We start from the raw sequence: 21,255 nt of genomic DNA, 5'->3' as shown, positions 1-21,255 counted from the left end.
AAGTTAGCTATATTACAAGCATTTTCAGAAATAGCTTTAATAGGCTTGGGTGATGCAATGGAAATGGTGGGCAAGGAGAAAGTATGGTCACAGATGCCTAAGGTGTCAAATGTGACTGTTTAAGAGGATGGTGGTGACATTATTCATCAAGGGCACCAGCAGGAAGCCAATCTGATGAGGAAGATGCTGCATTCAGTTTGGGGGACCTAAGGGACCCACGAAACGTCCCTGCAGAGAGGCCCAGCTGCCCATCTCTCTCGGGGCTCAAGAAGCAGCGGGAGCCTCGGTGCAGAGGTGGTCTCAGCAGGAACAGAGGTGGAGGCAACACCAGCTGCCCTAGTAGGTGCTGAGAACTGTGCTACGAGCTTCTCGCATCTTCCCTCTTCCAGTCTACAGTTGCCCTGAGGGGCGGGTATTCACGTGTTCATGAGACAGAAGAGCACACAGCAGGCCAACTCCACAGCAGAGCCAGACATGAGCCCCCAAATATGAGGGCTTTCCCCACCTATTCTCTTTTCTGTTAACAGAAGCCTAAAATGTACCCAGCAGCCCAGGGAGAAAGCGGCAAGATGCCTTAGTTAGTGCCTGTGTTTGGTCACAACTTCTAGGGACTGCCCTCCACACCAAAAGAATGATCTCTCCTCTTCTGAAAACATATCTTACGTATTTTCTTGCTTACAATTATAGCCTGTTGAGGGTTTTGTTTTGTTTTGTTTTTCATGTGTATGAGTCTTCTCTCCCACTGGGTAAGAAGCTTCAGGAAATCAGGACACGCTGCCCATCTGCCCCACAGCTCCAGCCTGACGCTGCGCACGGTCAGGGCTCAGCAACTCCCCTGGATGAAAATGCTACCTCTTGCCTGTCACCCCAGAGCCACCGGGACACTGTTAGTGAGGTGACCTGGACGCCCTGCGGCTCGGATGAGGCCAAGCCAAGCCCAGACGGACAAGCACTCTTGAAAGATGCCAGGCAGCAGGCAGGTAACTTTGGAGGGACAGACACAACAGGAGATAAGGCAAAATTTCCCTTCTCCACATGGCTCCCTACGAAACAGTCTGCAAACTAGCTGGCCCAGGGGCCAAACGCGGCCCACCAGCATGTGTGTACTTTTTGTCTTGCACGTGGTTTTAACGTGTTACAATTTAATTTAGTTGCTATCTTTTCAAAAGTGAAAAGCTGCACATACAAATCTGGACTTCTAAAGGCAGTATGTTTTCAAAGGCCCACTTTTACAAGTTCCCCACAGCCCCTCACCCCGCTCACCTCCCAGGCGTGTCCTGTCAGGCCCCACCAGCCCTGCCCTGGGTTGGGGGGGGACACACACCTCGGGTGCGGGGCTGAGCTGAGCTCACCCGCCTCCAGGGGGGGCAAGGCCGCCTGTACTCACCCGCACTCAGGGTAGTGAACTCCAGGAAGCGGTATTCGTAGGACACATCTATCTTGGTTTCCACCTGAGGCCTCTTTAAAGTTGAATAGATATTTCCAGGCCGTTTGTCATCACGTTTCTCTAACTTGTTCAATCCGCAACCCATTTCAGCAGCTGCAGCAGAAGCCAAAAAAAAAGGACAAGGGGGGGGGGGTGATTTTTTTTTTTTTCTGAGATTTTGTTTTCAAGCATCATAGTGTAAAAGACCCCGTACTTCCCTGAAGACTACATAAAGGACCTCAGCCTTTAGGACGCCTGGAGTATAATTCAGTGGATGACCTGAACACCTGAGGAACTGTGCTCAGTACCCAGGCTGGCTTCTCTTTCTGTGAGGACACCATTACCAGGCATCCCGCACTTTTGTGATGACACCAAAAGCCTACTTGTCTTCTATCTTTTTCCCCTACCTGAGGAAAATAATACCTCAGAGCGCCTCAGTTCCACTATAATCTGTACACAGGATTAAAAAATGAGATCTTAAAAGCAATGTGGTACATTATGGTGTCAGCCCATCTGAAAAGAAAAGACAAAACAAGAGACGTGTCGCTTTCGCTGTGGTTGCTAAGAGAGAATCAGAAGTTGTTGGTACAATTTCTAAACTCCGAAGTCCTTTCTGCCCTCACCAGCAATTATTTAGACAGGAATTTATATTCATAAAACAGCTCTTAAAGTAGACGGTGGTATTTTTATCCGCTTCATCTAAAAGTCCCCCTTCCATTCTTTTTTAGAGCAAACCACATGAAATAACAGGACGCTTCCACTCTCTTAGAGAGTTGTTTTAGACCAAAATGAAGACTGGCTGAACACTAATAGCAGGCCAAGAGAAACTGGAAGCAGAAACGCACGTGTGTTAGAGTGAAGATCTGTGGCTATCGTTGGAAGGGAAAACGGAGAAATGCTAGAATAATGTGCATATTAGGGTGGGCTGAGCTCCCAGCCTTTTGAGGGCTTAAAAACAACGAAGTTCTCTGTTTATTTAGGCAGAATGACATTCACGAAATGACTTTTTATCCACTGCCCAGACTTCAGCAGAAGATATTTTCCTTTTGTGCGCTGAGCATGACCAATAATTCTTCCCCCTTCTCTGGCGTAGTGGAGCTGCCATTAGAACATATTTCACAAAAATATTAACTGGCCAAGAATATCACAAACAGAAACGTGGTGACTGCTTCCTTTTAGAGATAAGAATGTCCTTTAGCTTAATCCATTCACAAGGTACCCAGCTTCCTAAGGCAAACTGGCAAGCTCCAGAAAAACACAATGAACCTCAAAAAAGCAGTAAGTGTGTGGGGGAAGGGAAGAGTGGGAGAGGGTGGTGTCGTGAAAACCAGGCTATACTTTTTAGTAATTAAAAAAAGTCTGGAAGGATGGATGAGAACAGGAAGGCTTACTTACGCCTTAATAAGGGAACATTAGTGTCCAAAGGGCCAGAGCAGACATGATTTATGTGCAATCTGCATGAACTGATTACTTGTAAAATACTCTGTAGTTCTGCAGATATAATAGCTGATATGTACAGAGGCTGCATATTTAACTACTAAAAAGCAAGCCAAGGGGCATCTGCTGAGGCAAAGCAGAAGAGAAGTGGACAGGAAGGCTCCCGTGTACTGGGGAACAGGTAAACCTGGCAAGATGAGCACTGTTACCACCAGAACAGACATGGAAATAACCCAGAGACTCACCAAGTAAGTCACTCACACACGTACCTCCCTAGGAAAGAATGTGTGTTTGGGGCCCGAAAGAAAGAAAGAAAGAAAGAAAGAAAGAAAGAAAGAAAAAGAGAAAGAAAGAAAACTCTTCCTCAAACATCCTCCCATTCTTGTTATCCTAATAAGGTAAATTCTAGCATTAGAGATTCATTCCTTTGAAATTAGAATCACTCTCCCTCAGGATCTCCTTTGAAACCACAAATACCTCCATGGGAAGGGCAACAAATTAAGCTTGTGGTAGCCTCTAACACTTTAGTATGATTTAACATCTTCTATAAAGGACAGGTTTCCTGACAATAGAGAAAAAAGAGGAGAGAATTACCAGGACGAGTAAAAAGACTCAGAAAAAGTTAAGGAGGTGGGGGATGGCAAGAAGCATCAGAAAAATTCTCCCAATTTACAACTTTAAGGTTTCAGTCAGACTGTCTCAACTTAAGGTCTCTGCCCCAATTCACTCCAAAGGGCACTGTGCTTATCTCATAGGATATGACAAGGCTATGGGTAAATCATCTCTGTGGTCTGACACAGAAAAGATAAACAGTACCAGCCAGCAGCAAAACTATAATATCGGTGAATCCTCAATGTCTCAAACTTTAGAGATTAATTTCTTTGGAATACGCACAATGCCAATTAAGCAACTGCTTTTATAGCATGACTATCTTTGGGAAGGAAGACATATGAAGCAGTTGTGAGCCAATAAAACCTTAGTGTCAATTTGTTTTTCTTACTCTCTTGTGTTGAGGACCCTACCTTATTCACACCCAGCACACCTGTGCTCTGCCAACCCCCAACCCCTGTCAAAATGGTAAAGATTTTCACATCATTCTAAAACTCTCTATTACAGTGGGGCGCCTGGATGGCTCAGTAGGTTGAGCATCTAACTCTTGATTTCAGTTCAAGTCATGATCCCAGGGTCGTGAGAACAAGCCCCACATCGGGCTCTGTCCTGAGTGTGGAGCCTGCTTGGGATTCTCTCTCTCTCTCTCTCTCTCTCTCTCTCTCTCTCTCTCTCTCTCTCTCCCCCTCTCCCTCTGCTCCTCTCCCCTGCTTGAGTGTTCTCTCTAAAATAAAGTAAATAAATAAAACAAAACTATCTATTACAGTCCCTACTATGGCTCAAACCAGAAAAATCTAGCTCACACAATGGAGGAAAAATAAGATAGAACAGCGCCTGATGGTACTGTTTACTATGTGAGGTTTCAAAGCTCGTATTAGAATCCCACAAGGGGCCTGGGGCAGGGATGGGTATGGGCCTTTAAGGGCAGGGAGAGGTTGGAGGCAGAGGGAAGAGCGGAGGGAACATCTCTGCCAGATGCAGGCATTTGGTGCCTGGTGTGGCTGCGCATTCCCTCCGACATTCAGGGAGCATCTCAGTGGAAGCACATCGGCCTCAAGGGTAATAGGGCAGAAGGTAAATGGTAAGTGTAATGGTTTCGAAATATGGCCCCCAAATCCTTTGACACGCCTGCCATTGAAAGGTGGGGTCTACGTCACCTCCCCTGAATCTGGGCTCCACAGTTGCCTGATCAATACAATATGGCAGAACGGCACCGTGCCAGCTTCTGGACCCGGACCTTCAGAAACTAGGAGCACATACTGCTTGATTCTTGGGATGCCGACTCTTGGATCCCAGCCACCATGCCATGAGGGAGCCCAAGCAGCCCCACAGGGAGGCCCATTTGGAGAGGAACCAACAGCCAGCACCAACTTGCCAGCCATCTTGCTGGTGAGCCATCTTGGAAGTTGAGCCTCTGTCTCGGTCAAGACGCTGACACTGTGTGAGGCAGAGACAAGCTGTTTCCACCAAACTCTGCCCAAACTGCAGATCCTTGAGCAAAATACACCATTGTTTCTGTTTCAAGCCTCTAAGTCTGGGGATGATTCATCATGCAATATGTAACTCATTCACCAAGTTTGTTCAAAAAGACCATGGCCTGCTGCCTCCTCAGTAGACTACCAGTCGAGATGGCCTGCATTTAGAGGTTCTGCTTTAGCCACTCGCCCTTAGAAGGGCATTTCGGTTGTTTCCAGGTGATTATGAATAAAATGGCTATAAACATTCATGCAGAGGTTTTTAAGAGGACCAAAGGTTTCATCTCTCTAGGGTAATACCTAGGAGTGAGATTTCTGGGCTGTGCGGTAAGTGCAGGGGTCCTGTTAATGAATGATGCTTCTCTTTCCGCACTCAGGGTGGCCAGATGCTGACCCCAGGAGAGGCCTGGCGGAAGTGAGACCCTCTGAGAGACTGACAGATTAGCCCCTCTACCTCCTGCTCACTCTGCAGCATCAGCTCACTGGGTGGAATCGTGAGAGCGGTGCTATTCCTGGCTCTTTCTCCCCTTTTGTTGTTGTCTATTTCTGTAAAGGACACATGCTAAAAATCACTTATGTGTGATGAGATTCTCCCGGTACTTTATCTGTGGGTCCATTCAGCCCCCACAGCTCCACCCTTCCATATTCCTACGGTCACGTGAATCAAGTTAGTCATTTCACGTGTGAGTGGATCACTGACCAGCTTTGATTATATGACAGTCATACAGGAGATTTTTTCTTTTGTTTCCACCTTTGTCTTCCCAGGAGACATCCCTGCACCTATGAGTATGGGTCTCTCAAGCATCAAAGAAAGTACCAAGAAAAACCTTCCAAAAGCTCTTCAAAGGTAAAGCAAAGAGAAGTCTTTCCCCATTCCTGTGGCGAGACAGTAGGGAAAGAGCCAAAATAAACATACAGTTCTCAAGCAGAAATTGACTAAAAGTAATTAAGAACTGGCTGCTGATTATGGAGGAAAGTAAGGTAATCACTGGGAGGTTGAGATCCTAGGCTGCAAGGAGAGGACATTAGACATTGCAAATGACCAGAAAGCAGAGATCCCTCAAATGGTGACACTCTGGAAAACCAACGCTTTCCGGATCAAACCCAGCATGAGGTGTGCCTTTGACACATGGGAGGCCAGCTTCATGCAAAAACTGTCAGCTCCATGAGGGAGGGAACTTTTCCAAGTTCATGAGTATGTGCATGCATTCATTCATCACGCGTTTATTAAGGTCTGCTTTGAATCTGGCCCTCAATTAGGAAATATAAAAATGGGAAGACCAGGCCCTGCTCTCAAGGAGATCAGAGGTAAAATGAGTAGAAAGACAATGAACAGAGCACATGGTGCAGCGGGCTGGCTGTTCTGGAAGTCTGGGCAGAGTGCGGGACACTCACAGAAAATCTCTGTGATATAAAACAGAGAGTACAGGGGCGCCTGGGTGGCTTGGTCAGTTAAGCGTCCAACTGCGGCTCAGGTCATGATCTCACGGTCCGTGAGCTTGAGCCCCGCGTCGGGCTCTGTGCTGACAGCTCGGAGCCTGGAGCCTGTTTCGGATTCTGTGTCTCCCTCTCTCTCTTCCCCTCCCCTGTCCATGCTCTGTCTCTCTCTGTCTCAAAAATAAATAAACGTCAAAAAAAAAAATTTAAAACAGAGAGTACATCGCCACAGACTTGGTTCCAGAAAAAGCTGATCAGCAATGGGGCATGATACCCTGTGTCATTTTAAATGTTAAAATCTTAAGACTTTTATTTTAAAGTATTTCTAATTTGTTTCTGAAATGCTTCCCAACATGCCCATAAGACAACTAGAAAACCACTTCAAGAAAAATCACCACCTTGGGGTACCTGGGTGGCTCAGTTGGTTAAGCATCCGAGTTCAGCCTAGGTCATGATCTTGCTGTTCCCGAGCTCGGGCCCCACGTCAGGCTCTGTGCCGACAGCTCAGAGCCTGGGGCCTGCTTCAGATTCTGTGTCTCCGTCTCTCTCTCCACCCCTCTCCCATTTACACCGTCTCTCTCTCTCTCTCTCTCTCTCTCTCTCTCTCTCTCTCTCTCTCTCTCTCAAAAATAAACTCCAAAGGGGCACCTGGGTGGCTCAGTCGGTTAAGCATCCGACTTTGGCTCAGGTCATGATCTCACGGTTTGTGAGTTCAAGCCCCATGTCAGGCTCTGTGTTGACAGCTCAGAGCCTGGAGCCTGCTTGGGATTCTGTGTCTCCTTCTCTCTCTGCCCCTCCCCAACTTGTGCTCTGTCTCTCTGTCTCTCAAAAAGTAAATAAATGTAAAAAAAATTTTTTTAAAATAAACTCTAAAACAAAAATTAAAAAAAAAAAGAATCACCACCTTAAAAGATTATTTTTCAGTGAGGGTTTCTAAAACCTCAGTTTAAAGGTTCATTTTTACTATCAACTGGTGTACATGCATTTAAATAATGGGGCAATAAATGTAGTTATATTTTCAAATACAAATTAGTTTCATTAAGAGTGAGCCCTCATTTACCACACTTGCCGCTAATCTGTGGCAGGACCGTAAAGCTAATTTTTACAATTGCCAACAGCTCATGACAAGCAACCAGAGATGGGGCAATTACATGCAATGATGCTGGGTCAGCTGGCAAACTCATTTTTTATTTCCACACTCAAATCCCGTATTTGAAGCCTCAAGCATGTTTATTACATCACTCAGTCACCCAGAGTAAGAACTGATGATCCAAATTAAGACATTTTTACATGACAGGAACATCTCTCTCGCCCCAGAAATGTAAATGGAAACTTGAAAATTCAGAGGGTGTCAAATCTTGATACCCTAGAAACACAGTCTACGACAGAAACCCAAGGATAACTATAATTTACTCGTTGAGGGATGGGTGAAATAGGTGAAGGAGGTTAAGAGGTACGAACTCCCAGTTATAGAGCAAAAAAGGCAGGATGAAACGTACAGTACAGAATACAGTCGATAACACTGTATGGGGACTACACGTATTGTGATGAGCACTGAGTAATGTCTAGAGTTGTAGAATCAGTATGTTGCACACCAGAAAATAATACAACACTGTATGCCAACTATACTTCAATAGAAAAATGTACCTGTTCAAAGTGTTCCTGATTGGATGCCAAATATAAAGAATAATCTATATGAAACAGTATTATTTCCATGGTACCACTTCTTCTAGGTGTGGGTGTGTATAAATATATGTTATATACATTATAATATATATTAATATATAGATATGTACATATATATGTCTCCACCTTTAAAAAAGGTGGGTTTTTTTTATGTTTATTTATTTTTGAGAGAGAGACTGAGTGTGTGAGGGGGGGGAGGGGCAGAGACAGAGGGAGACACAGAATCCGAAGAAGGATCCAGGCTTCCAAGCTGTCAGCACAGAGCTCCATGCGGGGCTCGAACTCATGGACCGCAAGATTATGACCTGAGCTGAAGTCGGACGCTTAACCGACCGAGCCACCCAGGCGCCCCTCCACCTTCTTTTTTTAACTGGTAAGACACAGACCACAATGTTCCCAGAAATGTCCTCGGGGTCATGGGATTATGGGTGGCATTCTTTACGGTTCTGTATATTTTTCAAATTTTCTGTGCTGCATACACATTATTTTCCTCATTGAAAACAATAAGAGGTTCCAAGATGACCCTGAATAATCCTCCCGGCATTCACGAGTGGTCCCCACCCACAGTGACTAGGGCTGACCCGTGTAGCCAGGATGGCACTGCAGAAATGATGAGTGTGGTTTCCAAGGCTGGGTTACAGTGTTGTGGGTTCTACCTTACCCTTTCTTGGATCCCTCACTCTGGGGACAGCCAGCTGCCACAGTATGAAGACACTCTAATAACCCTATGGAGAAGTCCCAGGACAGGGAACTGAGGCCTCCACCCAAGAGCCAGCACTAACTCAACCTTCAGTCCCAGAATGGCCTCCAGCCCAGCCCACATCTTGACCATAACCCCATGAGACACCCCAAGTCAGAACCACCCAGCTCAGCTGCTTCTGGATTTCTAACGCACAGAAACTCTGTGGGATAATAAATGTTTATTGATGTTTTTGGCTGCCAAGTCTGGGAGTAATTTGTTATATAGCGAAAGATAAGGAATACAAAGAGTATTTACATCGTCAAAGGAAAACACTTGCTTACCATCCCCCACCCACACATCTCAGTCTGGGTCTGATCCAGACCACCTTTCTGCCCTCCCCAGTCCCCATCACAAACACCCTTCTTCACTAAGCACAGCTCCCTCCCAGAAGAACCTGCTGCTCCAAGCGTGGAGCACTTGAGCCAGCAGCACCAGGATTTCCCGGAACCTATGAGAAATCCAGAATCCCAGGCCTGCAGAACCAGAAACTACATTTCAATGACACGTGATTCATTAATTTCTGAGCGGCAGTAAAGTTTGAGAAGCCCTGGGCAATGGGTTTCCCCGGCTGAAAACTCTAAGGGATTCTAACCGGCAGCCAGAGGTGAGAATCAACAAGCTAGGAAGAAGTCCGGTTTTCCTCACTCCGAACCCTCTCCAGTCTCCTTCACCCCAGCCTCAGCCAGGCCCAGAATCCTTCTTAAGCCTCTTGGCCAGGGCTGAGAACCCCAGTCGAAAACATGGCCCTGCGGACCCCCTTGATTCCACAACTCCATCTCTTGAACTTCTTTGTACCTCCGATGCCCTCTTCCCAGCCTCACTGCTGTCCTCCCAAACACAGGCACACCCCTAAATTTCTATCCCCAGCCCTCATTCTGTCTCACTCTCTTAAAATCATTTTCAGTATAAACCACTTCGGACATATAGACGAAGATAACAAAATGAGACATCTCTGTACCCAGCACCAAGATTTAACAAATGCTTACATTTTACTTTATTTACTTCACATCTTTTATTTTTGAAGAAATGAGACCTTTTTTGAGAAAGAGAGAGAGAGAGAAAGCATGTGCATGAGTGTGGGAGGGGCAGAGAGAGAGGAGGACAGAGGATCCAAAGCCGGCTCTGGGCTGACAGCCGGGAGCCCAATGCAGGGCTGGAACTCAGGAACCCAACTGTAAGATCATGACCTGAGCCGAAATCAGACACTTAACCGACTGAGCCACCCGAGTGCCCCAGAAATGGGACTTTTGAAATGCGGTCCCCATGCCCCTCCTTTCTCCCCTCTTCTAACTGGGCTTTTCCTGTAACACCCACAACAATACATGGCAGAGGTTCTGAGACTTTCCCGTTTCATGGCACCTTTAGCGTCTCCGTATGTTTTCCACGGCACCCCCCCCCCAGCTAAAAGTAATACTTACAGTTCCACTTACGAGGTAGTTAGGTGCAAACAACATAATAATTATTCATGTCCAAACAACTTATTTGCCTTTTGGAAAAAAAAAAAAGCAGCACACAAAAACTGTAAGAATAAACCTTTTTCTTTCATTCCTAAGTTATCACAATGACTTACTCACGGGATGTGTGCATCTCTCGGGCACCACACGACCTCTCAAACCCTGTAATCACACTGGACACCACCATCTTCATTTGCCTGTTCCACAAAGTGGTTTCTTAGCAACCACCAACACGCAGCTTCGTAGAGATAGGACGTCATCAAAAGGAATGCGGTGCTGTCTAACCTCCTACTGTAAACTACCCACAGACAGTAGTTAGTGTGCTAACATGTCGAGTGCCACTCTGTTCCCCTCATTAAAAGTAAAAAGCCCTTTTGCCCCGCCCTCGCTAGTTTGCTGTGGTGCCTTGGGGGTGCTTCAGTACAGAGTTTGGGAACCTCTAATATGTGGTAGTGTTGTATATGCTCAAAAAAGGCACATAAATGCTGTCCTCTCTGCCTTAGCCCGCATACCCCTCTCGTGGGCCTTGCTTTACCTGCTCTGGGCAAAAACCTTCCAGTCTCCCTCCCAGCCTGGTGAACTCCAGGTGAACATGCCCAAGGACCTGTTTTGGTACCTTAACCTAGAACTTTGCCAACACTCTCAATGAATATGCTCCATAGGGAACTCGACGCCTTGCCCATCAAGGCCTGTTCTCTCTCCTAGGTTTCTTGTATCTGTGGGGAGTTCCCCTGTCCTCATAACATCCAGGCTCAAAACACCAGGCAGCAGCCTGCTTCTGCCACTGTCCTCACTGCCACAGCCGGCCTGGAGCTGAGTGCTGGCGGAAGCCTTTCACTCCACCACCTCATTCTCTGCGCCGACCCGCCCACCCTGAGGATGGTCGGAGGACTTCCTTGGTCTCTCATCCACTAATTCTTATCCTGGGCTAATGCTAGAGCAACCATTCTGCGCCCTACAAGTGGCTCACAGAGCATAAGAAACATATACTGCCCAGCCTGGAGTCCTTAGCCTCAACCTCACCCCTAACCTCCTTCCCCTCCCCTGTCCCTGGTTGCTCCTCTTCAAGTACCATGGGGTCAGGTTATACGGGGCCAGTGCTACCTTTTGTACACACTGAACATTCTCCAGATACCATTCCTTTACCTCCAGTGGAACCTCCCCCTGACACTCTTTTCCTTTCCATCTCGACCCTCTGTCTTAGGGCTCTCCATAGAAACAGAACCAACAGGATAGTGTGTGTGTGTGTGTGTGTGTGTGTGTGTGTGTGTGTGGAGGGAGAGAGGGAGAGAGAGAGAGAGAGAGAGAGAGAGAGAGAGAGAGAGAGAGAAGGCAGGGCAGATGCGTTTTAAGAAACTGACCCTCAAGTGATTGTGGGAATTGGCAAGTCTGAAATCTGCAGGGCAGGCCAGCAGGCCAGAGACCTAGAGAACAGTTGATGTTACAGTCTTGAGTCAAGCAGTCCAGAAGCAGGATTCCTTCCTTCTCGGGAGATTTTAGACTTTTCTCCTAAGTCCTTCAACTGACTGGGTGAGGCCCACCCACATTATGGAGAATAATCTACTTTACCCAAAGTCTTTTGCTTTAAATGTTAATCACATTAAGAAAGAAACATCGCCCACAGCAACACCTACACATGTTTGACCAAAAACTGGGTACCATAGCCTAGCCAAGATGACACATAAAATTACCCATCACATCCTCCTTTATTAAAGCACTTACTACACGCAAAGCACCATTCCAAATGCTGAGGATACTAAAGCGATACAAAAGACATTAAAAAAAAAAAAGGGACAACGCTGCCCTCATGAAGGACCTTACCTTCAGGAGCAGAGAAACAGACAATATACAAATAAAAATAATACATGAATTTCAATTTTAAAAGCATGTTAGGTGTGCCTGCGTGGTTAAGAATCTGACTCATGGTTTTGGTGCAGGTCATGATCTCACGGTTCCTGAGATCAAGCCCCACGTCAGGTTCTGTACTGATGGCACAAAGCCTGCTTGGGATTCTCTCTCTTCCTCTCTCTCTCTCTGCCCACCCCTGCTCATGTACTCTCTCTCTCTCTCTCAAAATAAATTAACATTAAGAAAAAAATTTTAGGGGTGCCTGGGTGGCTCAGTTGGTTAAGCATCTGACTTCGGCTCAGGTCACAATCTCACAGTTCCCGAGTTTGAGCCTCACATCAGGCTCTGTGCTGACAACTCAGAGCCTGGAGCCTGCTTCAGATTCTGTGTCTCCCTTGCTCTCTGCCCCTCCCCCATTCTCTCTTTCTCTCTCAAAAATAAATAAATATTAAAAAAATTATTAAAAAAAGGAAGAAAAATTTTTTAAAAACTACATCAAATAAAGAAAAATAAGGCAGGGAGGAGGGATAGCAAGCACGGGGGAAGATGCAATTTTTAAAAACAGGATGATCAGGGACGGCCTTACCCAAAAAGTGATGTTAAGCGAAGTCCTAAAGAGACCATGGGATAAAGGGGATGGTGTACCAGGCAAGAGGGTGGCAAGTGCAAGGTTCCAGGACCTGCCTGGGGAAGGTGGGAGGGGGTGGCTGCTGGTGGCACATGAAATCAGAGAGGCCTGGGAAGGCAGGTTGTGTGGGCTATGCAGGTGGGGGTAAGGACTCCCTGAGATGGGATCCCCTTGAGGGTTTCAAGCCAAGGGAGACACAATCACTCTGGCCATGACTGATGGTGGAAATGGAGAGACCAGATGATGATGGGGTATGAGCAACAATCAAATTCTGGATATATTTTGAATGTAGAAAATGGGACTTATTGGTAGTTTAGAAATAGGGCATAAGAAAAAGAAGGCATCCAAGCCACCTCTAGGGCCTATGTATGACCTGAGCAACTGGAAGGCTGCAGGGGCCCCTTCTGATCTGGGGATGGCTATGGGAGGAAGACACGGGCTTGTTTTAGATGTGTTAACTCCACTGGGTAGAGGTGTGGGGTAGGCAGCTGCAGGGACCAGTCCCGAGCTCAAGGGAGAGATCTGGAGCTTTCGGTAATGCCTCATCTGTCCATGTGACATCCAACTTCCCAAAGGGAGCAATCATCTCTTCTTCATCCCCAACAGCAGCTATCCCAAGGCCCTGCTCCAACAGATGCACAATAAGTATCTACTAAGCCAACATCCTTTAAGACTAGGACAGACACTTATCATCTGGTAAAGGAAGGAATATTTGGAATATCTGCATGTCTCTCTCAAGTTCACCTTCTTTTTTTTTAGTTTTATTTTTTTAATTTACATTCACATTAGTGTATGGTGAAACACTGATTTCAGGAGTAGATTCCTTAATGCCCCTTACCCATTTAGCCCATCCCCCTACCCACACCCCCTCCAGTAACCCTCTGTTTGTTCTCCATATTTATGAGTCTCTTATGCTTTGTCCCCCTCCCTGCTTTTATATTATTTTTGTTTCCCTTCCCTTATGTTCATTTGTTTTCTCTCTTAAAGTCCTCATATGAGTGAAGTCATATGATATTTGTCTTTCTCTGACTAATTTTGCTTAGCATAATACCCTCCAGTTCCATCCACATAGTTGCAAATGGCAAGATTTCATTCTTTTTGATTGCTGAGTAATACTCCATTGTGTGTGTGTGTGTGTGTGTGTGTGTGTGTGTGTGTGTGTGTGTGTATCTTCTTTATTCATCCATCTAGGGACATTTGGACTCTTTCCATACTTTGGCTATTGTTGATAGTGCTGCTATAAACATGGGGGTTGCATGTGTCCCTTCGAAACAGCACGCCTGTATCTCATGGATAAATGCCTAGTAGTGCAATTGCTGGGTCATAGGGTAGTTCTGTTTTTAGTTTTTTGAGGAACCTCCATACTGTTTTCCAGAGTGGTTGCACCAGCTTGCACTCCCATCAAGTTCACCTTCTTCAAAACATAGTACAGGGGTTGGGTGCACACGGTCTGGAGCCAGACCGCCTGGGTTCAAATCCCAGTCTTTACTTGCTAACTAGGTAACCTTGAGGAAGCCACTCAACTTCAGGTTTCCCAATTATAATATGGGGATATACACACAATCCACTGGCAGGGTAAATAAGTTAATATTGAACAGGACTTAGAAGAGCTCAGACACATAGAAAAGGCAGTATAAATGTTAACCATTATTAATATTATTACTGGTATCAGTTGTTATCCTTTGTAAAGATTCCTTTTGACCTGCCTATGGCCAAAATTACACCTCACTGCAAAGGGTGCTTATGCAGTGTTCCGAGAAAGTGGAAAAATTCCAAAAGCCCTCTGTAAATTACAGAAGTGTTTAAATGAACAATCTGATTTCTTGTACTTGGTATTTCTGAAATTTGGTAATACATGATTCAGTCACATTCCATTAACCGCCCTCTGTGATTAGCCAACTCTTTTCCTTTTTAAAATTTTTTTTAATGTTTATTCATTCTTGAGAGACAGAGACAGAGTGCAAACAGGGGAGGGGCAGAGAGAGAGAGAAAGAGAGAGAGAGAGAGAGAGAGACAGAATCCGAAGCAGGCTCCAGGCTCTGAGCTGTCAGCACAGAGCCCGATGTGGGGCTCGAACCCACTAACCGTGAGATCATGACCTGAGCTGAAGTCACGCGCTTAACAGACAGAGCCACCCAGGCACCCCTAACCAACTCTTTTCTTATCCATCTTTATGGATAAGGTCTACTATAATAATTTCTTCAAACTTAGCAATTTGGCAGCCATTCCATAAAACTTGAAGGATTCCTCAGGAATCCGCAATTCCTCAAGATGAAATACAAAGTAGGAAATTTCAACACACACACACACACACACACACACACACACACACACACACACGAATGGAAGCTGAAAATCCTCTGCGAAAAATAAATGCTCACCATCAAGGGGGTCTGCCTACAGAACAACAAAAGGGGACATTTTAGTTATAAAAGCCAGATGGTTTCCTGGTTGAAAAAGTGTGAAAACATCCCATACGGTTACACAAAGTAACTTAAGAGTTGGTCAGTATCAGATGAGCGAGGCAACACACAGCTGATGTGGACTTTCCACCACTGGCTCGCCTTGGTGCCCCATGACACCTGAGGGCTAGAGTCCCCTCTCCTTTGAACCACAGAAGAAGGGCAAGCCAGGGCACTATCCCCCTCATCGTCTGGTGCAACCAGGACACGGAAGCTGCCGGGCCCTCTCCAGCACTCCCTGTGCCACAAAGGCAGTCAGACCCAGGAAAACTCCAAAGCAAAGCCCTCAATACCCCCAAACAGTGTCTCCTCCATCTCAGTCTTGGCAGGTAGCCATCTTGCGTAGAATGTGACCTGATTTTCTAGCTCTTTGGTTCTGGCCCCGCTGAGAGCCGATTCTTCTTCCTGAATTCAGCCCAGGTGGGGAGTAAGTCACACAAATGCATATTTAAAAGCTCAACCGAATTCTTATTTGGAGAGCAAGGAATTAACAAGGCTCAAGCAGTGGCCATCACTTGCTTGCTGTATGGATCTTTTCACAGAAAGCATCCTAGTAAAATATGCAATGATAATAATGAAAGCCCCTTTGGGGGGCCAGGAGAAAAGGGAAACTCAAATTTATGTCGAAAACTGAATGTGAATGGGAAAAAAGATCACACACATGCAAAACCTTTAAAAGGTAAACATAAAAGAAATGTCTGGCTAAATTTATCTCTTTGTCAGTGAAAAATAGCCTAAGCCTTAGCCAAGGGTGTTGCCAACTCTTCAACTAAAGGAAAAGGGAGAAATGCTTACTGTAGAGCAGCACTATCAAATAGGGCTTTCAGCCATGGTGAAAATACTCCACCTCTGCACTATCCAACTCCAATGCCAATAACCACGTGTGGCTCTACAGTACTGGAAATGTGGCTAGTGAGACTGAGGAGCTGAACTGCAATTTTATTTCATTTTAATTCACTTTACATTTAAATGCAAATAGCCACATGTATCTGGTGGCCACTGAACAGGACAGCTCAGCTACAGACCCTCAAACTCAACAGCTGGCAACATCTTTCTTTTCTTCCAATAAAACTAAAATCGTACTCAACGGACAACATCGTAAATTGTCACCAAAATAATTAGTATCTCTATACAGGCCTGGCTGCCCCAAACCCAGAAAGCAGAAAAGAAAAAGAAATGATTCCACTGTGTCATTTCTTGCAATGCTGTTGTGCCCTACCCAGTTTATGTTTCTACTGTACCATGGCCTCACGTTTTTGGAAATCTTTGCTTGTAGATGTAATCTCCTTTGCAAAACCAGAACATCACAGTCTCTTCCCTACATCTAGGAAACATGAAAAAGTCAACTTAGGGCAAGTTACTTAACCTCACTAAGCTTCAGTTTCCTCAAGGCTAACGTGCAGATAAGAATAGTACTTGCCTCTCATGTGGATTAAATCCACAGAACGCACGTAAAGTGCCTAACAGTGTTGGCAAAGAATAAGCATCGGGGGGTTAATTATTATTTTGTTAATAATACTGTAAAATCTGTAATGAAATAAGAACAGTGCTACTAGAATGGAAATTTACGGTTGGCAAGTCTTCTGAGGTGGGAACACTTTGAACCTGTTTCCCAGGCTATGGTTAAATAACCTCTAGTGAAGTACATCTTGGGGCCCTGACATCTTGACACTCACTGTCAACCTCCAGATGGGCAATCACCCAGACGGGTACCATCGTGAGTCACCAGTCATCATTTAGCCAATGTTTACTGTGCCCCCATTCTGTGGCAGGCACTGTCCTAGGCTGTCAGATCAGAACAGTCCCCAAACGGGCAATGTCTTGAGACTCTACACTATCTGTCATCTGAGCCCATTGAGACACCTTGGCCAGATGCAAATATTTCATTCTGGGGTGGCAAGCAGTCAGGGAGGCTCAATTCCTGTTCCTAAATCAGTCCACACTGGGTTCGGCTGCTGGTCCACAGAATGGGACTAATGGGTAAGAGGACCTGAGGGGAACCGACCCATTTTCTCAGCCAGGACGACAAGAGGGTGTCGATAGGTCATGTTTCTCACTGACAGTCCAAATCACTTTAACAGGAAAGCTGTTTTCTGAGCCTTCAAAAAGCCAAATCTGATCTGCCTCACAAAGCAAACACAACCGCGTTCAGCAGCCAGCTGCGCAAGCCGGTGAAATCCAACGGGAATCTCCTCCACCAAGTTCACATCAACTAGACCAATACGTCAGAAATCCCCCAGGAGTTTCTAAGCAGAAGTGTACTGGAATTCTGTGGGGTGTGGGGGTTATTTTTCTTTATATAGAAAGCACTCAATCAATCTTCTTTCACAACCAAGGGTACATTCCCCTGTGGAATTTCCTTCTCTGAAGATCTCTACAAATAAAATATTTGTCTGATCATCTGCAATAATTTAAGTGTAAACTCATTCACTGGCAGAGTCAGGGATTTCTTACAGCTGCTCCACCTATGAAAACAACGTGTTTCGCACTGTCTCGAGCATCCAATTTCTGTACCCTCTAACCCCCAAACACTGGTCAAACCATGCTCTTGACTTTGGGATAGGAAAATAGGGTTGTCGTATCTGGACTCCCATACTCGTATTCTTTGCTGGTGGCACTGTAAAATGGTACAACCGTGTTGGAAAAAGATCCCGCAGCTTCTTACAAGGTTCACATCCACCTCTTCTATGACCTAACGGTTCCACTCTTAGGCATTTACCCACGAGAAATGAGAACGTATGTCCCTAGGAAGACTTGTCCACAAATATTCATAAGAGTTTCATTCACAATACCCCAATAACCTGGGACTGACTCATGTGTCCATCAACTGGGGGAATATGTTATCAAACTGTGATATGGACATATCCTGGAATATAACTAAGCAATAAAAAAAGACCAAAATACTGACATATACAACACGGATGAATCTCAGAAATATGCTGAGTGGAAGAAGCTTTACACAATACTGCATAATTCCATTTATAGGAATTCAAGAACAGACTAAACTAACAGTGGGAAACAATCAGCAGTGGTTGCCGCTGAAAGGGGGAATGGGGATGAGGAAACTTTCTGAGGTGATGGTAATATTTTCTATCTTGACAGAGACTAGGATTATACAGGTGTACACATCTATCAAAACATTATGCAAACATGACTCTCAACATTTGTGCATTTCATTATATGTACATAAATTTTACCTTAGGGGTGCCTGGGTAGCTCAGTCAGTTGGACGTCCTACCATCCGTCTTGCCATCCGTTAGTTCAAGCCCCGTGTCGGTCTCTGTGCTGACAGCTCAGAGCCTGGAGTCCGCTTGGGAATCTGTGACTCCCTCTCTCTCAACCCCACCCACTCACGCTCTGTCTCTCTGTCTCTCAAAAATGAATAAACATTAAAAAAATTTTAATTTTACCCTAAAAAAAATCATGAACATATAATGAACTCTGAATAATAAAATGTGCACTGAACTGTTTAGAAGTGACCTATGCCAATGTCTGTAACTTACTTTAAAGGGCATAAAACAATAATCTGGGACTGATGGAGGGATGAATAAATCGCCAGATGTGTAATAAAGCCAATATTGCAAAATTACACCCTAGATATGTGTATTTGGGTAGTTACTGTTCTTGCAAGTTGTTTATATTTTTTAAAAATGAGATAGGTCAGGGAAAGAAAAACTCATAGTGCCCTCTCCTTAGCCCACCAAGTTAGAAACTTGACAAGATACCCATGCCCACCAAGCCATGAGCCCACATAGTTTCAATTCTGCTGCAGAGTGAAGATTGGAAGAATACAAGTAGCTTTACAGGAACTCACATCACTCATGCCAAAGATTTTCTGCCTGTTTCCCTACAGACAAAGCAATTATTTGAATGGAAGCCAAAAATTCCTGCTCAAGAGGGAGAAAAAGAACTCATTCCCAATTTGTTCTCTTTCAATTCCTGCACCAATCTATTAGCGAACTGCACAACACTCCACTTCCATTCGCCCCAAGTCCATTAAGTCAAAAGACTAACAAAGAAAAACCAACCCAGCCACATGATATACAGAGGATAATGCCCCAGCTCTCAGGGCCAGAAACCCCACTGAAGGCAAAAGAGGATGCAGAGTCAGTCTGAGGTTCAAGTGATTTCAACTGAGGTTAGCACACACGCACCAAAGAGACCTAAACAGCTTGTTGCTTAACCCCTCCGTGGGATTTGGTGACATCTGGGGTCACTTGAACTTGGTAGGGAATTCAGCTGTTCAGAGATACAAATTAGGAATCCTGGCAGCCAGGGACACGTGGGGTGCACAGCGTGCCCTACCCACAGGCCCAGAGGTCACCCACATTACTCCCGCCTTCCTTCCTGGCATGGCCTCGGTTATCCTGAGATGACACACGATGGCAGGGGCTGAAGACGCCTAGTCTGACTGCGCGCCCAGCATCTGAAAACAGCTGTGCCAATTACAAGAAGGGACTGTTGCTGGAAACCCAGGGCAGCCACTCAAATATAGAGATTTGTGCCGGATTAAAAAAAAAAAAAAATATATATATATATATATACACACACACACACACACACACACACACACACACACACACACTTTTTGTTTAAGTCCCCCCAACAAACTCTCTGCCACTTCTCAGTGTCCCTGGGGACCACCCACAACCACATAGGGCAGCTAACTAAGCATAAGCAACTGGAGGCAACAGGGAGCGTGCCTGGGTTTAGCACTTTGGCCTCCACGCGGTTCTCGCTGCCAAAGACAGCGATATCCTAGGTCAAGGGCACGGGCTCTGGTCAGGGGGAAGGGGGAGTGTTGCATGCCTGACAATCGGTTTTCTGAAATGTACGTCACTATCACCCCGCCAAGACCCGACCTACCCTGGAGTCCCTTGAGCCTAGGAAAGCGGGTTAGGACGAGGAAAGAAGTCCCCTTACAGAAGGGGAGATGCCGTTTTCAGCGCTGGGGACTTCCCGTGCCCCGAGTCTCTGTGCCTCCAGTGGCTGCGGCGCTTCCCCTGGACACACGGCAGGTCTGCTCCCATCTATCCAGAACCCCTGCGCCAGGAACAAACCCACCTCCCAGGGCGCACGCAAAAGGGCGGCTAGAGGCGCCTCCACCCCCTACCCCACCCCACCGCAGCCTCGTGCCTTCCTGAACCTGGACTGCGTAGCCGGCTCCAGCCAGATCTTTGCCAAGGACCCCCTGCAGCAGTGTCCCAGACCCACCTGTAGCCTCGAAGCTTCCCCTCTGCTTCCTTCTTAGGCACCCCCGAGCCTGCAGAGTCCACGACCCCTAACAAACTGCTCTAGGGTGCCTCTCCCCATTGCGTGCCACGGATGATTTTTTTTTTTTTTTTCCAAAAAAAGTTGGCCAAGAGCGTTGCGAGTCGTGGATCGCCGCTGACCCATCCAACCCCGGTAGGGGATGTGGTGGTGGGGGCGGTGGCCCTCTGGCAGCCCCGGCAACCTGCAGGGAGGCGCCACGCGGAGCTCCTCCTGCCCGCCCAGGTCCCGGTCCGCGGGGCCAGATGGCAGGGCCTGTGCCCGCCTACACCCCAAATCTTGCCGCGCGCCCACCTACCGTTAGGGACTGGCTGAGGAGAAGGCGCCGGCGCGGGCTCCCTGAGACAGCGTGTTCCGTCCCGGGAGGAAAGTTTGTGCCATGCAGAGCAGGCGGCAAGGGGAAGGCGTGGGCACCAGTGGGTGGGGGCGGGAAGCGGCTGCGCGGCGTGCGCCGGTATATGTCCCTCCCGCGATTTGTGCGTCCGTCCCTCCGCGGAGCCCGCGGCCGCCGCGCTCCCGCTCGCTGCGCCCTGAGCCCGGCGCGCTCCGGCTCCAGCCCCGACGCGCCCCCGCCGCCGCCGCCGCCGCCGCCGCCGCGCGTCCGCCGGCTACACTTCCTCTTCCTCTGAACTCATGTGCAAAATATGCTGCGCTGCATCTTCGGGGGAGCCGCCGGCCCCTGACAGCCGCCGCGGGAGCAGCGGGCCCGCCCCGCGCCCCTCGGCGCCCTGCACCCCCTTGACGCCCCGCGCCGCTGCCTCCACGCGGCGGGCCACCTGC

The 21,255-nt window shown here is 46.8% G+C and overlaps 1 protein-coding gene across 2 annotated transcripts in view; it reads right to left on the bottom strand.

The window, feature by feature from the left end:
- RFTN1 (raftlin, lipid raft linker 1) overlaps positions 1-21,026 on the bottom strand; it is a 209,530-nt gene extending 188,504 nt beyond the window's left edge. Inside the window, exons 1-2 of one of the 2 annotated variants that reach the window (XM_047098825.1) lie at positions 20,774-21,026; positions 1,388-1,540 (exon numbers count right to left, since the gene is read on the bottom strand). In XM_047098825.1, coding sequence (XP_046954781.1) covers positions 1,388-1,532 — 145 coding nt within the window. In that variant the 5' untranslated portion in view covers positions 1,533-1,540; positions 20,774-21,026. Of the gene's footprint in view, positions 1-1,387; positions 1,541-20,418; positions 20,699-20,773 lie in introns of those variants that run through there. The other variant, XM_047098824.1, reaches the window with a different exon arrangement.
- Between the last annotated feature and the right edge of the window lie 229 nt (positions 21,027-21,255).

Source organism: Lynx rufus, unplaced genomic scaffold (genome assembly GCF_022079265.1).
Source record: "Lynx rufus isolate CCGP_SWC_20201006 ecotype Redwood Valley unplaced genomic scaffold, mLynRuf1.p SCAF_5, whole genome shotgun sequence".
Classification (NCBI taxonomy): Eukaryota; Metazoa; Chordata; class Mammalia; order Carnivora; family Felidae; genus Lynx; species Lynx rufus.
This window is presented reverse-complemented; position numbering and strand designations above follow the sequence as displayed.